This window comes from Condylura cristata, unplaced genomic scaffold, assembly GCF_000260355.1.
Source record: "Condylura cristata isolate star-nosed mole 26May11 unplaced genomic scaffold, ConCri1.0 scaffold00036, whole genome shotgun sequence".
In the NCBI taxonomy this organism is placed as follows: domain Eukaryota; kingdom Metazoa; phylum Chordata; class Mammalia; order Eulipotyphla; family Talpidae; genus Condylura; species Condylura cristata.
In genome coordinates this window covers 13,701,524-13,720,072 of record NW_004567137.1, presented here as the reverse complement: position 1 = coordinate 13,720,072, position 18,549 = coordinate 13,701,524, and the positions used below count along the sequence as shown (strand labels likewise).

Below are 18,549 nucleotides of genomic sequence, written 5' to 3'. Positions count from 1 at the left end.
ATCTGCCTGTTCTGCTCCCCACTCTGTCTCTGGTGAAGCCTCTCATCACCCCTGAGCCTCTGGCTTGTATCCCAGTTCTGTATGCACAAATAAATCTTTAAAAAAATAAAATAAACAATTTTTAAAAATTAAAAAAATAAAAATGCCAGCAAGAGCATTATTCTGACTGCAACTGCCCACCCACACCCTGCTGAGAGAGCATGTGCAAGGGGTATGCCCCCAAAGCACCCCCCTGTACCCCCCCAGACCACTGAGAGGTCCACATCAACTCCAACTTCATGATTGATTCCCAAGGTGGAGTGGTCAGTGTTTCTGCAGGTGACCCATACTTTGTATCAGATCAAGGGACCAAAAAGGCTGATTCAGGAGGATGAGCTCATGATGAGAAATTTCTAAGGCAGATGCACTACACGCTTCAGGAGGTGGATGTTTCTGGGGACACCTTGCAGTGTTCCCTCTAGACATACATTCCTCATTAACCATGGGCTCTCTAACATGCTGCTGAATGAAGAGGCAAGTGGGACTTGACCAAGCCAGGCACCAGTTTTTATTTTTATTTCTGTAACCTTGAAATCTTGGTTATGTGTATCATATTTACTGATTCTACCAATTTTTATCTCCAGCCCTTGACCCTCTGACTCAACACACACACAGTGTTCTTAAGCTGGTTAATACATATTTTTCTCATTAAAGGTTCAAACCTCCCCACACACAAAAAAAAAATTTTTTTAAATACAGTTACCATATAATCAAGGCACTATTGCAAAAGCTACTGCAGTGAACAATGGGAAGGTAGGGGTGGTACCCTTCTCAGGTGCCTCTTTGAAATAGTGGTTTCATTTCCTTTGGATACACAACTGTAAGTGGGAAAAAGTCTATTCAGATCTTCTGCCTATTTCTTAACTGCTTGTTTGAGGGCTTTTTGTTGTTTTTTGGAAATCATAAAATCGATGATTTACAAATATTTTCCCCCATGACGGAGGTTGCCTTTACATTTTGAGGGTGGTGTCATTTGCATGTAAAATCTTTTTAGTTTGGGGCCTTCCCTGGTCGCGCAGCAGGTTAAAGCACAGCACTGAGAAGCTAAAGCCACTTCCACATGAGTTCGATCCCTGCCTGCCCCAGGGGTGATCCACATGGCACAGCAGACCTCTCCTGGCCCGCCTGCTGCTCCCCTCAGCAGTGTACCTCATCGATCTGCCTGTTCTGCTCCCCACTGTCTCTGGTGAATCCTCTCGCCACCCCTGCACCTCTGGCCTGTACCCCAGTTCTGTATGCACAAATAAATAAATCTTTAAAAAAAAAAAAAAAAGCTTTTAAGTTTGATGCAATCCCACATTTGTTTTGGTTTCACTGGTAAAATTCAAGAAAACTACCAAGTCTGATGTCAATAAGCTTCTAAACTGTATTTTCTTTTATAGGCGTTTCATGGTTTCAGGTCTTACATTCAAATATTTAATCCACTTTGAGTCCATTTTTATGGATGGTATAAGTTAACAGTACAGTTTTTCTAACACCATTTACTGAACAGACTATCCCATTGGACACTGCCAGCTCCTTAGCTGTATATTAATTGGCCGGTCTCTATGCATAGCTTTATTTTAGGCCTTCTAATCTAGTCCACTGATCTACATATCTGTTTTTAAGGCAGATATTCTGGTTACTATAGCTTTATAATAGAGTTTAGAATCAAGGAGTGCAATGCCTCCAGCTCCAGTCTTCTTTCTGAAGATCACTTCGACTTTTGGGGTCTTTTACAGTTCCATACAAGTTTTAGGATTGTTTGTTCTTTTTCTGTGGAAAATGTCAACGGAATTTTGACAGGATTGCACTAAAGCTGTAGTGTGTACATCTTAACAGTATTAATTCTTCCAATCCACAAGGACAGAACTTTACATTTGCGTTTTCTTCAATTGACTGATATAATTTTCAACTACTTACTCAAATTCATTCAGAAGTATTGTATTCCTCTGGATACAATTGTAAAAAGAACAGTTTACTAATTTCTCTGATAGTTTACTGTTAATGTGTAGTAACACAACTGATTTTTGTATCCCGCAACTTCACTGTATATGTATTAGTTCGAATAGTTTTTTTGGTCTTTAGGGTTACCTCTATTTAACATGTCATTACAAGTAATGACAGTTATACTACTTCTGCACTTGAGTGCCCTTGTCAATTTTTCTTTCTGCCATTTCCTGAGAAGATCACATGATTTTTATCCTTCATTTTGTTAATGCTGCATTTCACATTGACTGATTTCTACAGCTGAATCATCCTACACCCCAGGAATAAATCCCACCTGATTATAGTACTTAACCTTTTAATGTTTTTTTATATTCTGTTTTCTAATATTTTGTTGAGGATTTTTCCATCTAAGTTCATCAGATGTATTACTCTATAATTTTCTTTTCCAGTAGCATCCATGACTTTTTTTATCACAGGGTAATGTTGGCCTTATGAATTGAAAACATAACTTCCCCTTAACTTCATAGAAGTTTCAAAGGACTGGTATTAACTCTTCTTTGAAAGCTTGGTAGAACTCACCAGTGTCATAGTATAGTCCTAGACTTTTGTTTATCATAGGTTTCTGGGTGAGTATTTTCTTTAAACACATAATTACCATTTGTCATGTTCACCTCTACACTTTTACTTTCCTTGAGAATCTAATCAATAACTTTAGGTCAATCAACTAATAACTTAAGAATTGACTTAACTATGTTTCTTTGCCTAAAAACAAGGTAATTTCATTTCACATGCCCAATGTCCTGGCCATTCCAAGTAAGGTATCGCAGAAACAAAAACCAGAAAGTTATATTATAGCTAACAATATCACAGCATCAAAATACCAGTAATTTTCACCAAAATAGAACCCAAACACATTTTAATATTTTTCAGTCTCACATTTTAATGTTGACTCGTCTGTGAAAATAGTCACTGCCATAAATAACATAAACAGCTTGAAAAATAAAAGCATGTGCTAATAACAGTTTGCTTGTATTTATGATTAATTATATTTTAAATAATTTCAAGGGTAAATATCCTTTTCTTAGGTTGCCAACCCACACACTTTACTAAAAGTCAAAGTTAATCACATGGAACAACTGTGTCCTATTCATTGAGCTGAGGTTTATTTTACAGATAACAACTCTTGTACTAAGAATGAAACATGCAATCCAGTACAGCATTAACCATCCTGCAGGAATACATGCAGCAACTGAATGTTTCAGTTGTTATAAATAATAGCAAAATCTCTCAATTAGACAATGTTTTGATAAGATTTTGACCACACTTACCCCTTCAATAAGTCAATAAATATCGTAAGTGAACTATTTATCCCCTAGCTTATTTATTGTAAGCATCTAAAAAAGTGTTAAGTTACAATCCTTTAAAGGTAAAGTAAGTTTGATAAATAGTGGTGTCTGTTTGCATAGAACAAAATAGAAAACATCAGATGTAAAAGTATTTCACACAGCTTTTGTTTCAGTAGAGGCAGTGTTCTAAAAGTTCAAAACCAAAAAAAATCAAAAACTCAAAACCCAATGATCTAAAACTGCTGACAGCCTAAGACAGCGCCAGCACTTAAATGTTTTACTGATTTTGCCTAAGTATTAGTATTTCTTTTATTTTAGTCATCTTAACAACAACCATTTATTCAAAGTCTACTACCTACTGCACATTACACTATCCCTTCAAAAATAATTCTCACATACCAGATGGTTTCACTCATAGCAGGAGTATAATGGACCAGGCGAGAAAATAGTAAGAATAATGAAGAGCCATATACCAGGAGACATTTTGCCGGGGTGGAGTGGGGAATGGAATCAAAAACGGGGGGCGGGGAGGGGGGGAGGGCAAGTGTACGGGACTATGGTGATGGCACACGGGTGCCTCGGTGATGGGAAACCCACGGGGATTACAATTGAGATGGAAAAAAAATGTACCAAATGATGTAAAAATAAACTATTATATTATAAAAAAAAATTCTCATAAAGATTTCTCACAGAAATCTTACATAGTATTATCCCCATACAACAGGAATGGAAACTAAAAGCTAAGTAACCTAAGGCTACATAAAGCAGTAGATGATTTCAAGTTGGTTTGTCAAAAAGCCCATTCCTTTCTGTTAGTGTCCCTCTTCATAATCTTTTCTGAATATAAACGTGTAATGAATTTACCCCATGAAAATGGTTCTTCTCAGTAGTTACTCATCACCTAAACATAACTGTAACCTGTGTTTCTTGTTTTCTAATATGTCCAAATTACAATTTCAGGTAAAATTTTTTCCATTCATATACCACATCACAGAATCTCTCTTACTACTTAAACCCAAGCCATTTCTAACTGCCAAGCATGTACAACTGTATGGAAACAGAATTTCAGTTCAGCACATAGAAAAACATCCACTAAACTAAAAAAATAAATCTCTGAAAAACTAAGCCATAAAGGAAACAAGTTAGGCTTGATAACAATGAACTAAAACCTTGAAAGTTTCATAACCATTCAAGCACTACCTAGTTAGATGAGCAAAATTAAAACCAAGCAAATAATTATCAAGTTCAACTACATGAAATGGTGATCAAGTATAATTTATTTAAATCAACTAAATACTTAAAAATGTATCTGTAACAGGTTCTCTCCCAGTGTGTTCTTAGAACAAATGTTCAGCAAAAAAAATTCATTGTCAAGTTGGAAAAGGCTGAGTTATGCTGCTTTTAACAAGTTTCTTTACCTCAGAACCTTTTAGAGCCCTTAATGTGTTTATAAGAACTATGAATCTCCAAATGAAGGATCTGTTATCCTAATGAAGATAATAAAAGCATGCATATTAAACAACTTATCCAAGGTCATACAGCAGCTCATGGCAAACTTAAAATCAGAACATTGTTCTCCTGATTCCCATTCCAAAGTCATTCTAACTTCCGAAGACTTCCTTATACCTGAAAAAGAAAATTTTTTCCAATAATCACATCTACAAAAAGCACTAGTAGTTCCTTGTAGAATATTTACTATCACCCTGCCAAAACAAGTAACAAAGAAAAGTATATGGCAAAGAAACCTTATAAAACAACCAAGTCTTCCCAAAATAAACTAGGACATGTTTGTATACAGATTATACTAATGGTATCCCCATTTTTTTAATATTTATTTATTTATGCATACAGAACTGAGGTACTGGCCAGAGGTGCAGGGGCAGTGAGAGGATTCACCAGAGACAGAGTGGGGAGCAGAACAGGCATATTGTCAAAGTACACTGCTGAGGGGAGCAGTGGGCGGGTCAAGAGAGGTCTGCCAAGCCATGTGGATCTCCTCAGGGCAGGTGGGGATCAAACTCATGCAGAAGTGGCTCAAGCTTCTCAGTGCTGTGCTTTAACCCGCTGCGCCACCATGGAGGGCCCCCAAACTTTTATTTTTACAAAAATATTTTCTCTATCACTTCTCAGCCTTCTGACTATGATCAGGTGTAAAAATATTCTCTCTAGAAAATTGGAAAGGTAATTGTTTTCCAAAAGGAGGAAGATTTCATCCTAGACTGTGTGGTGCGTTAATTAGAGCAGAGATGATGTCCACTGTAACACAATACCACCGGAATCTGACCTATAACAGGTATACCATACAGATTTGTGAAAAGAATCAACAAATAATACCTAAGCCATTAATTAGCTGTAGGATCTTGACCAAATTATATTCTGAATCAGAGTCCCTACTTGTAACTGAAGTACTTAGAACTGAATGATTGTTTCATCTGTATTTAAGAATATATAAATTAGGGCCTCCCTGGTGAACCCAGCACTTAAGCACAGCACTGTGAAGCTGTTCACTTGCCACTGCAGCATAAGTTCAATTCACTGCCAGGGAGCTGATCCGCTTGACCAAGAAGACCTCTCCGGCCTTGCCTGCTACTCCCCTCAAGCAGTGTATTTCAATAGAGATCTGCTCCCCAGTCTGTCTCTGGTGAATCCTCTCCCCCCACACACACCTCTGGCCTGTACCCCAGCTCATGTATGCATAAATAAGTAAGTCTTAGGGGCAAAAATGCATCAATTATATAAGTAAAGTCTCAAATCCTCAGCACACACAAAGCAAAATCTTTGATTGTACATATGTCCACAATCAAAAAATTAAAAATAACATTTGCAAAGCATTTTTTATTCATGAATTCATTTAATATGCCCAATACACCTGCAAATTAGACTTGGTACTGTTACCCCTGTTCTACAAACAAAGAAAGTAAGGCCCGGAAAAACTGACTAGACCAGCATCACAAAGTTATTAAGTAAGAAACTTAGATTTAAAACTAAAGATTTAGTGTTGAAATTCCCAAATCTTTCCATTACACTCTGTCCTATCATCAGGATAGGGATTTTGCCCCAATGAAAGCATTATTCCCTGGCTTTGAACTATTGTTTTAACAGGACAAAACTCCCAATCTCTTTTACCATCCTATTTCACCTTCCTAATAGTAAAGCTCCAACTCCTCTGTGGAGGAAAATAATCTTAATGCAACAAATTAATCACATTTTCCCCCTGGAATTCAAGGTTAAGTAATATCACTATTACGACAGAAGCGGACATTATCAAAGAGTGAAAAAAAACTAATTTATAAATAAAAGTCCTTCACATCAAAAGACATTTCAAATAATATGTTCTCACAATTAAGTACTGTTAAATTCAAAGACCACCTTATACCATTATTATGCTACATTTAAAATGAGAGCTGCACTTTTGGAAACTCTGTTTACTAGTGGAAATGAAGCAATTTAAACTATTAAACTCTTTTAGGTCTTGTTACATAATACTATACTTCAAAACATGACTTCAAGTGCAATTTCTCTAAACTACAAACCCAACTGTAGGTTCAAATCTGGTGTTAAAATAAACAAATAGAATTTACATCACACACTTGCCCTCCAAGGAATACAACTGAGCAACCTAAAGCATGCAGGGTTATGGATGTAGATTTCCAAAAGCCTCTTATCCAATCAGCTGAATCTCAGATGTGTTAACTCTATTAATCTCAGTTTTAAAACACTCACACATATCCTTATGACAAACTGTTTCTCACTAGCAAAATCCCATTTCAACAGGGAATATGCTTCAATAAACATACACTTACTAACACTCTCAAGTACATAAGGTTGTGTTCCATTCTCTGCCCATAGCACAATCTTTATGGGGTTTACATATGAAAACAGTTTAGAATATGGATACAGTGAGTTAGTAATTATTCAACAGAACTAGATGTAACACTCAAGCATAATAATCCAGCAGCAAAGAAAAAAATTCCCCGTCAAATAGTCGATCACTTTCCTCCAAAGTAAATACACACATACAGTAATGGCATGTCTGTTTCATGTCTAGCAGAGATCATTACTTACTGGTACATGTCAGTAAGTTTCAGAAGCTTTAAACAAAATTTTGGAAGCTTAACTAAAGTGTGGCATTAAATTAATGGCTCAAAATTCCCCTAGATTCAAGAGGTCCCACACCCGAAAAGAACTGACCGTGAATACAGTGAGAACTGGAATAAAACCAAAGCCACAAGCTCGTGAGTGCACCGATCAGTAGTATTTCAGCTCCCCACCGGCCAACACGCCAGGGCACGGGACTCAATGCCCACTCCATGGGTAAGGGCCACACAAAACCCTGCTGGCCGGTCCGAAAACCTTAATGAGCAATGACAAAGGTCCCAGAGGCCATGACAGCACTGCAGACCACTCCCAAAAAAAAACCAGGTCCGTCGCATGTATGAGATTCTCCAAGTTACAGGATCAGAGAATGGCCTGTTATTTACCAAGGAGCCAAGCCGTTCCCAGGGGTGCCGGCAAATGCTAACTTGGGTCCCAGGACGAGCTCCTCGAGACACAGAATGACTTTCCTGCTTAGTGCCAACTGGACACTCGCACACTTCCAAACAGGGGCGAGTCCTGAATGCCGAGGGGGAGGGGGGGCGACGTTTCTCTTTTAGGATGAGCTGAAGCGCAGCCGAGTCCAGAACCTCGCTTCCCCTTGCGACAGTGTCCTGCCCCCAGCTCAGGCGAGCCCCGAGGGAAGCCCATTCCGAGTTGTCACCAGGCCTGGATCAAGAGTCAGCGGGCGCTAAAAGTTCGCCGACGCGACATTGGCAACGCGGGGGCTCGGCGGGGCAACTCGGCCGGCCGGCGTGGGCTCCCACCTTCCCAAAGTCAAAATACATACAAAGACCCAGTAAGTGCAGGCAGGTAGAGGCGCCCAGCTCCTCAGTCATTCGGACCGAGAGAGGGCTCCGGGGTACGGCAGCCCGGAAGGCGGCCCCGAGGTGTCCAGCCGAGCTCGGGGACACGAGGCGGGGGTCTGCACGGTGGCCCGGCGGAGCGCGCAGCCCCTTCTCCCGGGCCCCTTTCTCCTCCTTCCCCACGACCAGGCCTCTCCTCGCTCCTCTTCCCCTTCCTTCCCCTCCCCCCCCGACACACACACACAACAAGGCCACCTCCCCCCATCCCACCAACTTTCCCGACCCCCCGACGCTCCCCACCTCTCAGGAGCACACAGAAACTGCAGGCCAGGAGGCTCCTCAGCACGGCCCCCATCTTCCCTTCTCGCGTTCTCTTCTCTCACCGGCGAGGGGCGGCCCGACGAGGGGGAGGCGAGGAGCCCGGGCGGCCGCCGCAGCGGCAGGTCTGCACGCTCATGCTGCCCAGCTTTCCAGAGAGAGAAGAAAGAAAGGGGCACGTCAGGGCTCCGCGCGCGCCGCCGCCGCCCTCTCTACCGCGCCGCTCGGCCCGCGGCTCGCGCGACGCCAGCGTCTGCTTCCATCCCGCCGCCTCCTCCCCCGGCGCCCCGCTTCCCCCGCGCAGCGCCTCATTCAGCCTCTTCCTCTCACGCAGCGGCGCAGGGATACGGCCGGCCCGCCGCCGCCGCCACGGGTCGTCGCGAAGGTCTCCCTGCGCGCGGCCGAGCCCCCTCCCCCCCCCCTTTCCGGCCCCAGGGGGCACCGGGGCGCGGCCGAGCCCCCTCCCGCGGCGCCGCCCCGCGTGCCGCGAGGCCAGGCAACTGGGGGTCGGGGGCACGGCCACTGCTCCGAGACCCCGTGAGATCGGCCGGGCGAGCGGCGGCGGGCGAGACTGGGAAAGTCGCCCGGCGCCGCATTCCGATGGGATTCTTTCCCGGACCGGTCGCGGCGGCCCTCCCCGCGGAGGGCGTGAAGCGACGTCGAATAACATCGGGACCGGCGTGGTCGGGACTACTTTCTGCGGCTCGGCCGGGCCGCCGCCTGCTCCGCTCTTTGTGCGGCCGGCGGCCGAGCCAGGTGGAGCTCCCGGGCCACGCCGACTGCCGCCTGGGCCGGGGGAGGCGGCGGAGTTGCGGGTCCACGGTACGAGCGCCAGGCAAAGCCCGACCCCGCGCACCGAGCCCGATTTCAGGGTTGGACTGTGATTTAAGCTTTTTTTTTTTTTTTAAATAAAAGCCAAAGCATTTAACACCCGCTTTTTAAACGTGGCTCTGGTGAAGGCTGCTCAAGCGCCGAATCAAACAGATTTTTATGTTCTCTCAGTTTCCTGGAACGACCGATTGCCCCCAGCGTGAAGTCCGACAAGAACTAAAGGTTTTAAATTGGCAGATAAAATCCCAAGATAAATGCGTCAGCACCTAAGACAGAGCAAAGGGCTAATGGACAGGATGGTATTTGGGATTTTACAAGTTGCTTTTAATAATGAATGTTTGGCATATTTTAACGGTCAGTTCTCAGCCTGAGGAGGAAAACACTCCTCGGAATTTCACTCTGATTTGGCATGGCCTCTGCTGCTCCGGGTGAGTTGTGCGACTCAGGACGCCCCTGAAATCTGATGGCAGCTTCAGTGTGTTGGCTGTAATGAAGCCATTATGCCCAGCTTTCACAAGCCTTTACCTGGAGACAGGTGGGTGATGAAGGGCAGCTCCTGCAACGTCACTAACATCTCAGTGACTTTGGAGCTCACCGAGTACTTGCACTAGATACCCAGTCTGGTACCCCAAACCACCGTGGGAAAAAGCAGGTTTGTTACTTTTAGAGAAGTCATGTGCAGAGAGGGTAAGGAGCATCCGAGTTCAGTGACTTACTAAAGGCCACTCAGATGGTGAATAACAAGACCCAATCTCCAGCCAGAACTTCTGACTTGAGACTCAGCTCCCTGCAAGAAATGCTGGCTGAACCAGACCTGCGGTCCATAGTTGACCAAGAATGTACGGAGCCAACTTACTTTTTCTAAACCCACCTAAGAAAGGAGGATTGAACTTTTGTCTTCTGGCTTCTTCAAAACATAAAATAGAACCGAGTTATGCAGCCTAGAAAATATATTACTGTAAAAATGGTGGAGACACTGAGACCGCATGGAGAAGCGATGAGCATTGGGATGAGAGCTGGATGCGGATCCAGTCCAGACCGGTCACTAATTATGTGGCTTTGGGCATGGTATTTAAATGCACTGCACATCAGTTTCCTCATCTGTGAAATTGTAATAATATCTCCTCCAGTGTTGGTAGAGATTAAATTAACATTTATAAACTGCTTTGTGTATAGTAAGTGCTCAATTAATGACCACAGTCTTTCAGTCAGCTTCAAAGTGACTGATGTTACATTAACTTGAAATCCTTGGAAATGTAGAATGTTCATTGGATTATTTGTAACTGGAGGTAGATAAGTATGAGGCTGAGGAAATTAACCTGCAATTTTCACATTCACATTTTGCCTTTTCCAAAGTCTAGGGAGGGGCCGTGACTATGTGTCCACATGGGTCATTTGAGAAAGTAAGATAATTTTGTTTCTGAAAACATCCCTTTATATGATATTAACTTCAAATTCCACTAAAACTGGATCTGTTCCTATTTATAATGGAAAAGCTGACTATCAACCTAAGCAGAGGAATAAGATATGAGATGAGAAGTGGTCATTTGAAGAACAACACCTTTGGAAGATGTTTAGTTTAAACATGTCATTTAAATATGTAAAAGTGCATGTACATTTTAATTACAGTTGAGATAAGTATATACCCATATATAAATATAAACACCTTTATCAATAAAATACAGAATTACTATATGATCCAGCAATTCCACTTCTGAGTATTCAGCCAAAGGAAACAAAATACTAACTTTAAAAGCCATCTACAGGCCCTTCCTGGTGGCTCAGTGGGTTAAAGCACAGCACTAAGAAGCTAAAGCCACTTCAGCATGAGTTCAATCCCCTCCCCGGAGGTGACCCATATGGCGCGGCAGACACATCTCCTGAGCCGCCCGCTGCTCCCCTCAGCAGTGTACTTCATTGCTCTGCCTGTTCTGCTCCCAACTCTGTCTCTGATGAATCCTCTTACTGCCCCTGCACCTCTGGCCTGTAGCTCAGTTCTGTATGTATAAATAAATAAATCTTAAAAAAAAAAAAAAGCCATCTACACCTTCCCCTCCGTGCCATGGTGCAGGTTTGTACTCTACCTACAAGGAAATTTAGTGCAGAAGAGCTACGGTCAACCTGAACAATTTAAGAAGGAAATAACCCTAGTGCTGAGGTCGAAACTCAAATCAGAGTTTGTTAGGTCAACAAGACTGGCCACAAATTCCAAGCAGAAGTACAGCAGATGCAAAGGCACTGAATTATTAGAGAACTTGGCATGTTGGGGATTTGGAAATAGAGCCATGTAACTGAAGCAGCGGGTGCTTATAGAGGAAATAAGGCAAGACCGTTAAGTAGGTAATAAAGAGCTTTCTATGCCCTGCTAAGAAACAACATGTGGACAATGGAGAAATTATGGACATTGAAAGATTTTGCTCAAGATGAATTGATTTGCATGTTAAATAGTTTTTCTGGCTGCAATGTGGATAACAGAAAGGAGGCAAAGCAAAACTTAGGCTTTTTAAGGGAAGATTTTCACCTCGTTTGTAACTACAGATGTGGTGGGAAGAATAAGAAGTGGAGTGTGAAGATGTGGCCTAATGGCTGTAATCTCATGATAAAACTTTTCACAGATGAGTGCTATGGAAGAGCAAAAAAGATGATCTCTCCGGCCCTCCCTCATGGCACAGTGGGTTGGAACACTGCAATGGGAAGCTAAGCCAAGCCATGGTTGCTTTAGTGTGAGTTCAGTCCCCACCCCGGGGGTGATCCGCATGGTGCGGCAGACCTCTCCTATCTTGCCCGCTGCTCCCCTCAGCAGTATACTTGCCTATCTGCCTGTTCTGCTCCCCACTCTCTCTGGTGAACCCTCTCACCGGCCTTGCACCTCTGGCCTGTACCCCAGTTCTGTATGCATAAATAAATTAAAATCTTTAAAAAAAGAAAAGAAAATTATCTCTCTTGAAATGGAAAATACTCCTACTAAAGATGTTGTGAACATTGTTGAAATAACAACAAAAACTTTAGGATATTACCTAAACTTAGTTGTTAAAACAGTGGCAGGTTGGAGAGGAATGACTCCAATTTGAAGGATTTCTAGTGTGAGCAATATGCTATCAAGCAGCATCACAGGATAGAGTGAAATCTTTCATGAGGCAATGAATGCAGCTACAGGTTTGTTTCATTTTAAGAAGTCAACAGTCACCCAACTTGCAATACCCACCACCTTGATGGGTCAATAGACATCATTATCCAGAAAGACTCTGCACCAATAAAAAGATTACAGCTCCTTGAAGGCCCAAATGAGGTTTAGTGGTTTTTGTTTTGTTTTGTTTTGTTTTTTGTTTTGTTTGTTTTGTTTTGTTTTGTTTTGTTTTGTTTTGTTTTGTTTTGTTTTGTTTTGTTTTGTTTTGTTTTAGTAGCAAAGCTTTTTTTTCAAGTAAGTCTGGAACCAAACCAGGAATATCTGAGATGTGCCTGTAACTTGATCTGGAGAGAGAAGAGCCTCACATAACTGTCAGTTGAGAACTAATGTTTTGGGGTCCTTTGCTTGGCAGGTGGAGTTGGTAAAGTGAATGATATATTATTTTTGGAAGATAAGCATGGAAGTTTTGAAAGTTGGGTACGATCAACTCCCATTAAAAATTGGGGATTAGACCCACTCCTAGGTATCTACCCAAAAGACACAAAAACACTGATTGAAAAAGATACTTGTACCCCCATGTTTATTGCTGCTTTATTTACAATTGGAAAAACATGGAAGCAGCCCAAATGCCCAAAAATAGATGACTGGATTAGAAAGATGTGGTACATATATACAATGGAATATTACTCAGCAACCAAAAAAGAGAAACACATGTCTTTTGCAGCAACTTGGATAGAGATGGAAAAGATCATGCTTAGTGAGATAAGCCAGAAAGAGAAAGAAAATACCGGATGTTTTCACTCATAGCAGGAGTATAATGGACCAGGCGAGAAAATAACAAAAATAACCATATACCAGAGACATTCTGTGGGGGTGGAGTGGGGAATGGGATCAAAAACGGGGGTGGGGAGAAGGAAGGGAAATGCACGGGACTATGGTGGTGGCACAGGGGTGATTTGGTGATGGGAAACCCGCGGGGATTACAATCAAGATGGAAAAAAAAAATGTGCAAAATGATGTAAAAATAAACTTTGTAATAAATTAAAAAAAATTGGGGATTAGAAATGTAATTTTCATTCATAGCCCTAGAATCACACCCTAGCCTGTAGACTAATAAAATGTTCTGTTGACATTGTCTAAAGAAATCTAGAAGGCACTGAATGAAGGTAAATCTATTAAAACTATAAGGTCCTGGACATGGAAGGTCCAGATGCCTTGAAATGAAACTTGTCATAATGACACTAAGATATTATTTGGCTTTTTTCCCCATTCATAACTAAACAGTGGATTGTCTAACTACATTACTAATTAACAGAAATCAGATGCCCATAAGAACGTGGATGGGCTTTCATTAAAGAGATTCATGTCAGATTCTGATGGCTTATGAATTATAATGAAGATGACAATTCCCCTCCCTCAAAAAAAGCAAAAGTAGGAAGATCAGTGAGAAAGTATTTTATCCTTTCATTTATCCTTTCATATACATGAAAGGTATGATAGAGGCACTGGGAATTGCAAAGAGATAATGAATTTGGGGAAAATGAGATCAAAGCAGCATGACTTGATAACCTACCAGATATGAACTGAGAGCAAAAGAGACTGAGAGAGTTTAAAATTAATATCCAGGTTTCTTTTTTTTTTTTTAGATTTATTTATTTATGCATACAGAACTGGGGTATAGGCTAGAGGTGCAGGGGTGGTGAGAGGATTCACCAGAGACAGAGTAGAGCACAGAACAGGCCAACTAACAGAGTACACTGCTGAGGGGAGCAGCGGGCAGGCCAGGAGATGTCTGCCACGCCATGTGGGTCACCTCCGGAGCAGGGATTGAACTTGCACTGAAGCGGCTGCGGCCAGCTTTTTCAGTGCTGCACTTTAATCAGGTGCACCACCAGGGAAGGCCAACATCCAGGTTTCTAAGTTATGCACCTGAATGTAGGGGAGTCCCATTTCCTAAGAAGGGATATTCATAAGTTTAGCCTTGGGGAAGAATGGAATGACTGCAGCACACAGAACCCAGGGTATAGACTGTGGAGGATGGAATGGTGTTGAATAATTATTACTGAAATTTTCTTTTCACTGATATCAAGATGTCCTAAGGATGGAAAACTTTTTTCTAGTCCTAGTGATGTCCCCTTGGGGCCACCTCCATTGGTTCACTGAAAGTAGAAACCACAGTTGAAATCATAAACTTAGCTAAAGAAAGAGAGTTTATTGTGACTAGAAAAATGAGCCTGGGCAAACCCTTTGGTAAATAAATATCTAGGAATAAACAGATGAGAAGCGACAGAAAGCGATCAAAAAGAGGCAGATGGAGAAAGTGTGGCCCTTGCTATCATAAGAGGGAAAGCATCTCAGAGGCATCTGCTAAGAGAAGCATTGGAAAGAGACCATCATGACCTAGGACCTCCCAAAAGGTCATTGATAGGACCAGACATTATGCCAACATTTTGGGAAAGCAATCTCAGAGTAAATGCACCCATTTTTCTTAAGATTTATTTATATATGCATACAGAACTGGGGTACAGGCCAGAGGCACAGGGGCAGAACAGGTAGATTAAGGAAGTACACTGTTGAGGGGAGCAGCAAGGAGACAGGAGAGGTCTGTTATGCCAGGTGGGTCATCTCCCTGGCTGGGGATCAGACAGGTGCTGAAATGGCTGGGCTAGCTTTACTTAGCTTCATAGTGCTGCACTTTAATCCCTTGCACCACCAGGGAGGGCCCTAAATATACCCATTTTTAAAACTAGATTCCTACTTGGAACTTAGTCACAGAAACAAAATTTTATAGAAATGTTCATAGGCATTTATTATAGATTGTTTTTAATAGAAAACAAGAAAGAAGTTTACCACAAAAAAAAAAAAGACATTTTTGATGGTTCAACCTAATCTTAAGAACCTGCAAGCACTCCAATAGGGAACATAGTGTGTATCCCAAAATAGCGTTTCAGTCAGTGGTAAAAACTGGAGTAACCTGGTGTCTGGAAAGACTTCATCAAAACTACTTTGACCCATTGTTTACCCGTGACTATTTTGCTACTTATACATTCTTGAACTATCTTTTATGCTTCTGGTGTCTCCTTGTGCCTAGGAGAAAGAATCTGCAGAACCCTGAGCCCAACTGGTCAGAATGCAATTATGAGGCATGCTCAGAATGACTCAAAATGACCCCACTCACTGGGAACTCATTATGGTATTAAAATCCCCACCCCCTGTGGGATTTGGCCTCCATTTTCTGCGCATACGACAGATGATGAGGTGTACACAGCTACTGCACAGGCACCAAATAACACCTCCCTGATGGGCCCCTCCTTGGTGGCGCAACGGGTTAGGAAGCAGCACTGCAAGTGAGCGGCACCCGCCTCAGTGCACCCTGGAGGTGACCCACATGGTGCGGCAGACCTCCCCTGTCTCGCCTGCTGCTCCCCTCAGCAGTGTATTTCATCAATCTGCCTGTTCTGCTCCCCACTCTGTCTCTGGTGAATCCTCTCACTGCACCTCTGGCTTGTAGCCCAGTTCTGTAAATAATAAATCTTTAAAATAAATAAATCTAAAAAAAAAAAGAAAGAAACTCCCTGAACTTACAGCAGCAGCCCAGTTGTGACGCTACCTGCTTGCTTCTTGCCAAAGGCCTTGAACTCTATAAAAACCCAGCTAAGGCTTTAATCAGGGAACCTCCTCCTGAAGGAGTCTTCCTGGAGCTCTGTGCCTTGTTCTTTCATTTGTAACAAGCCCTACCCCTCTGGTCTCCATTTGGTGTTTCAAGTGCTCATTACAGGTTTGAATGAAGGACTCTGGGACCCACCCAACCTCGCTGATTGTGGCTCTCCGGTGACAGAGGGATGGCACGGACTATGGAGCGCCCTCTACCTGGCTAGTAGACTACCTGTGTAGTCTACTGCACTACGCCGTTTAGGTTTCTGTGAGCACACACTATAATGTTTGCACAATAAAACAGCTGCATTTCTCAAAACATATTTCCTACAAGAAGCAATAGAGTACTGTAGCTGAAAACACAATAATATAATCCTACTGTGGAGTATGATACTGCGGTTTAAAAGAATAAATTGATTTATATTTTATTTTATAAATAGATTTATAAGCATTCAAAAGCTGTCAGAATCCAGAAGTTCGTCAAAGGTTGTAGCAAACAAGCAAATGCTTAATCAGGCCACATAGTAGGAGAGGGTTGTCAGATTATAATTTGCCCTTGTCTGATACCACTCCCAGGAGCAGAGCAGGCTAAAAGATTCAGTTCACATATACAGGATAGCCGCCTTGTTCTATCGGGAGCAGAGGACACCTTGTTCACAAGGAATTGTGCTTGTCTGATTTGAAGGACTGAGACACACGGCTTTCCTATATTTCATCTAACTCAGGACTCCAGGCAGAGCAATGACAATGTGGATGAGATTTCTCAAAAGCATTGAAAGGCAAATAAATAAACCACAGCTCTCCAAAAGCACAAACAGTAGATATGTAAAAGCCTAGGGATTAATATACTTAAGAGAGTAAGAAATTTTTGTAGACCAGGAATCTAGAAAGTCACACCTATGCCCAGCACTGAATACATCCTCAGAAAAGGGCCCAAGTTTCCATGATGGCTGAACTTTGGGCTGAGCACAAGTAGGAACCAAGGTCAGAGCAGAGCGGTGAAAGGTCTGGCGAGACGCTGTCAGAACTGATTTGCAGTCACCTGGAGGGAGGTGGTAGTGGTAGTGGTGGAAGGTTGTTGTTGTTGTTGTTTCTTTTGGTTTTGGTTCCAGAAGTTTAAGAAAATCGTTGTTAACTTGTTAGCTGGCCAAATAGCTGGCTAAGCTAAAAGAACAGAGATTTCAGGGACCACACAAGACAAGAATGTAATCTTTCCAAAAATAGTTTTGAAGTCTCCAAGCAAACTGCAATTGACAGCAAGCAAGGATAGCAAATCTCGGGAAGGAGGAGAATCTGATTTTCAGTTACCACATATACAAAATATCCAACACAACAAACTTCTGAAAAAGGAGCCAAGACCATACAGTGGAAAAGGGAAGTCTTCAACAAATGGTGTTGTGAAAACTGCACAGCCAGATGCAAAATATTGAAGCTACTATCTCACACAATACCCAAAAATTAACTCAAAGCAGGCTAAGGACTTGAATGTAAGACCTGAAACCACAAAGTATTTAAAAGAAAATTAGGGGGCCCTCCCTGGTGGTAAAACAGGTTAAAGTGCCGTACTATGAAGCTGTCCACAGTCACTGCAGCATGAGTTTGATCCTCGGCCAGGGAGGGGTTACACATGACCAGCCCACTGCTCCTCTCAGCAGTGTATCTCAGTAGATCCACCTGTCCTGTTCCCCACCCTGTCTCTGGTGAATCCTCTCACCCCTGCACCTCTGGTCTGTATGCCAGTTCTTGTGTGCATAAATAAGTAAATATTAAAAAAAGGGAGCCTAGGGTCCCAGTCAGGCCAGAGGTAGAAGCCAGCACTCCAGTGCAGTCTGGGTCCTGAGCAGGGGCTCCAACCCACCCTACACAGCCTGAGCTACAGCTCAGGGGTGCAGATATGGTATCTGGGGGAGGTGGGGATCCCCCATTGGTCTGACCCTCACTTTAATTAGACTGGCGCAAAGGATCCATAATTTAGACACTCCTGCTACCTCCAGGAGATGAGGGGCAAACCAGAGCCCAGCACACACCATCGGGGCAGACCAAAACACAGCAAGGTGGGGACCCCGAGAGATAAGGCCAGGATGAGCTGGTGTGAGGACCTCTTCTGTGAGCTCCGCCTGCAATATCACCAGGGGCTGGAGAGCCAACCCTCTGGCCCAGAGACATGCACTGTGAGTGAGGCTTCCTCCTTTTCCTGCTGGGGGAGGAAAACATCAGAGCTGGGACTGGGGACCCATAGCAGGACTGGAACCATGAAAGAAGACGAGATGGACCGGCCACCTGCTGGCATCTGTCTCCACTGACAACGTGGGGGGGGGGGGTTGGGCTCCCAACACCAGAATTGTAGACTCCTAAGCAGCATCGTCTGACAGTCATCGGAAAGAATGGGCCAGTCTGTGTGAAT

The 18,549-nt window shown here is 42.8% G+C and overlaps 1 protein-coding gene across 1 annotated transcript in view; it reads right to left on the bottom strand.

The window, feature by feature from the left end:
• Positions 1–8,710, bottom strand: part of LRP6 (low density lipoprotein receptor-related protein 6) — a 128,691-nt gene extending 119,981 nt beyond the window's left edge. The window contains exon 1 of the mRNA XM_004693271.2: positions 8,516–8,710. Coding sequence (XP_004693328.1) covers positions 8,516–8,570 — 55 coding nt within the window. The 5' untranslated portion in view covers positions 8,571–8,710. The remainder of the gene's footprint in view (positions 1–8,515) is intronic.
• Between the last annotated feature and the right edge of the window lie 9,839 nt (positions 8,711–18,549).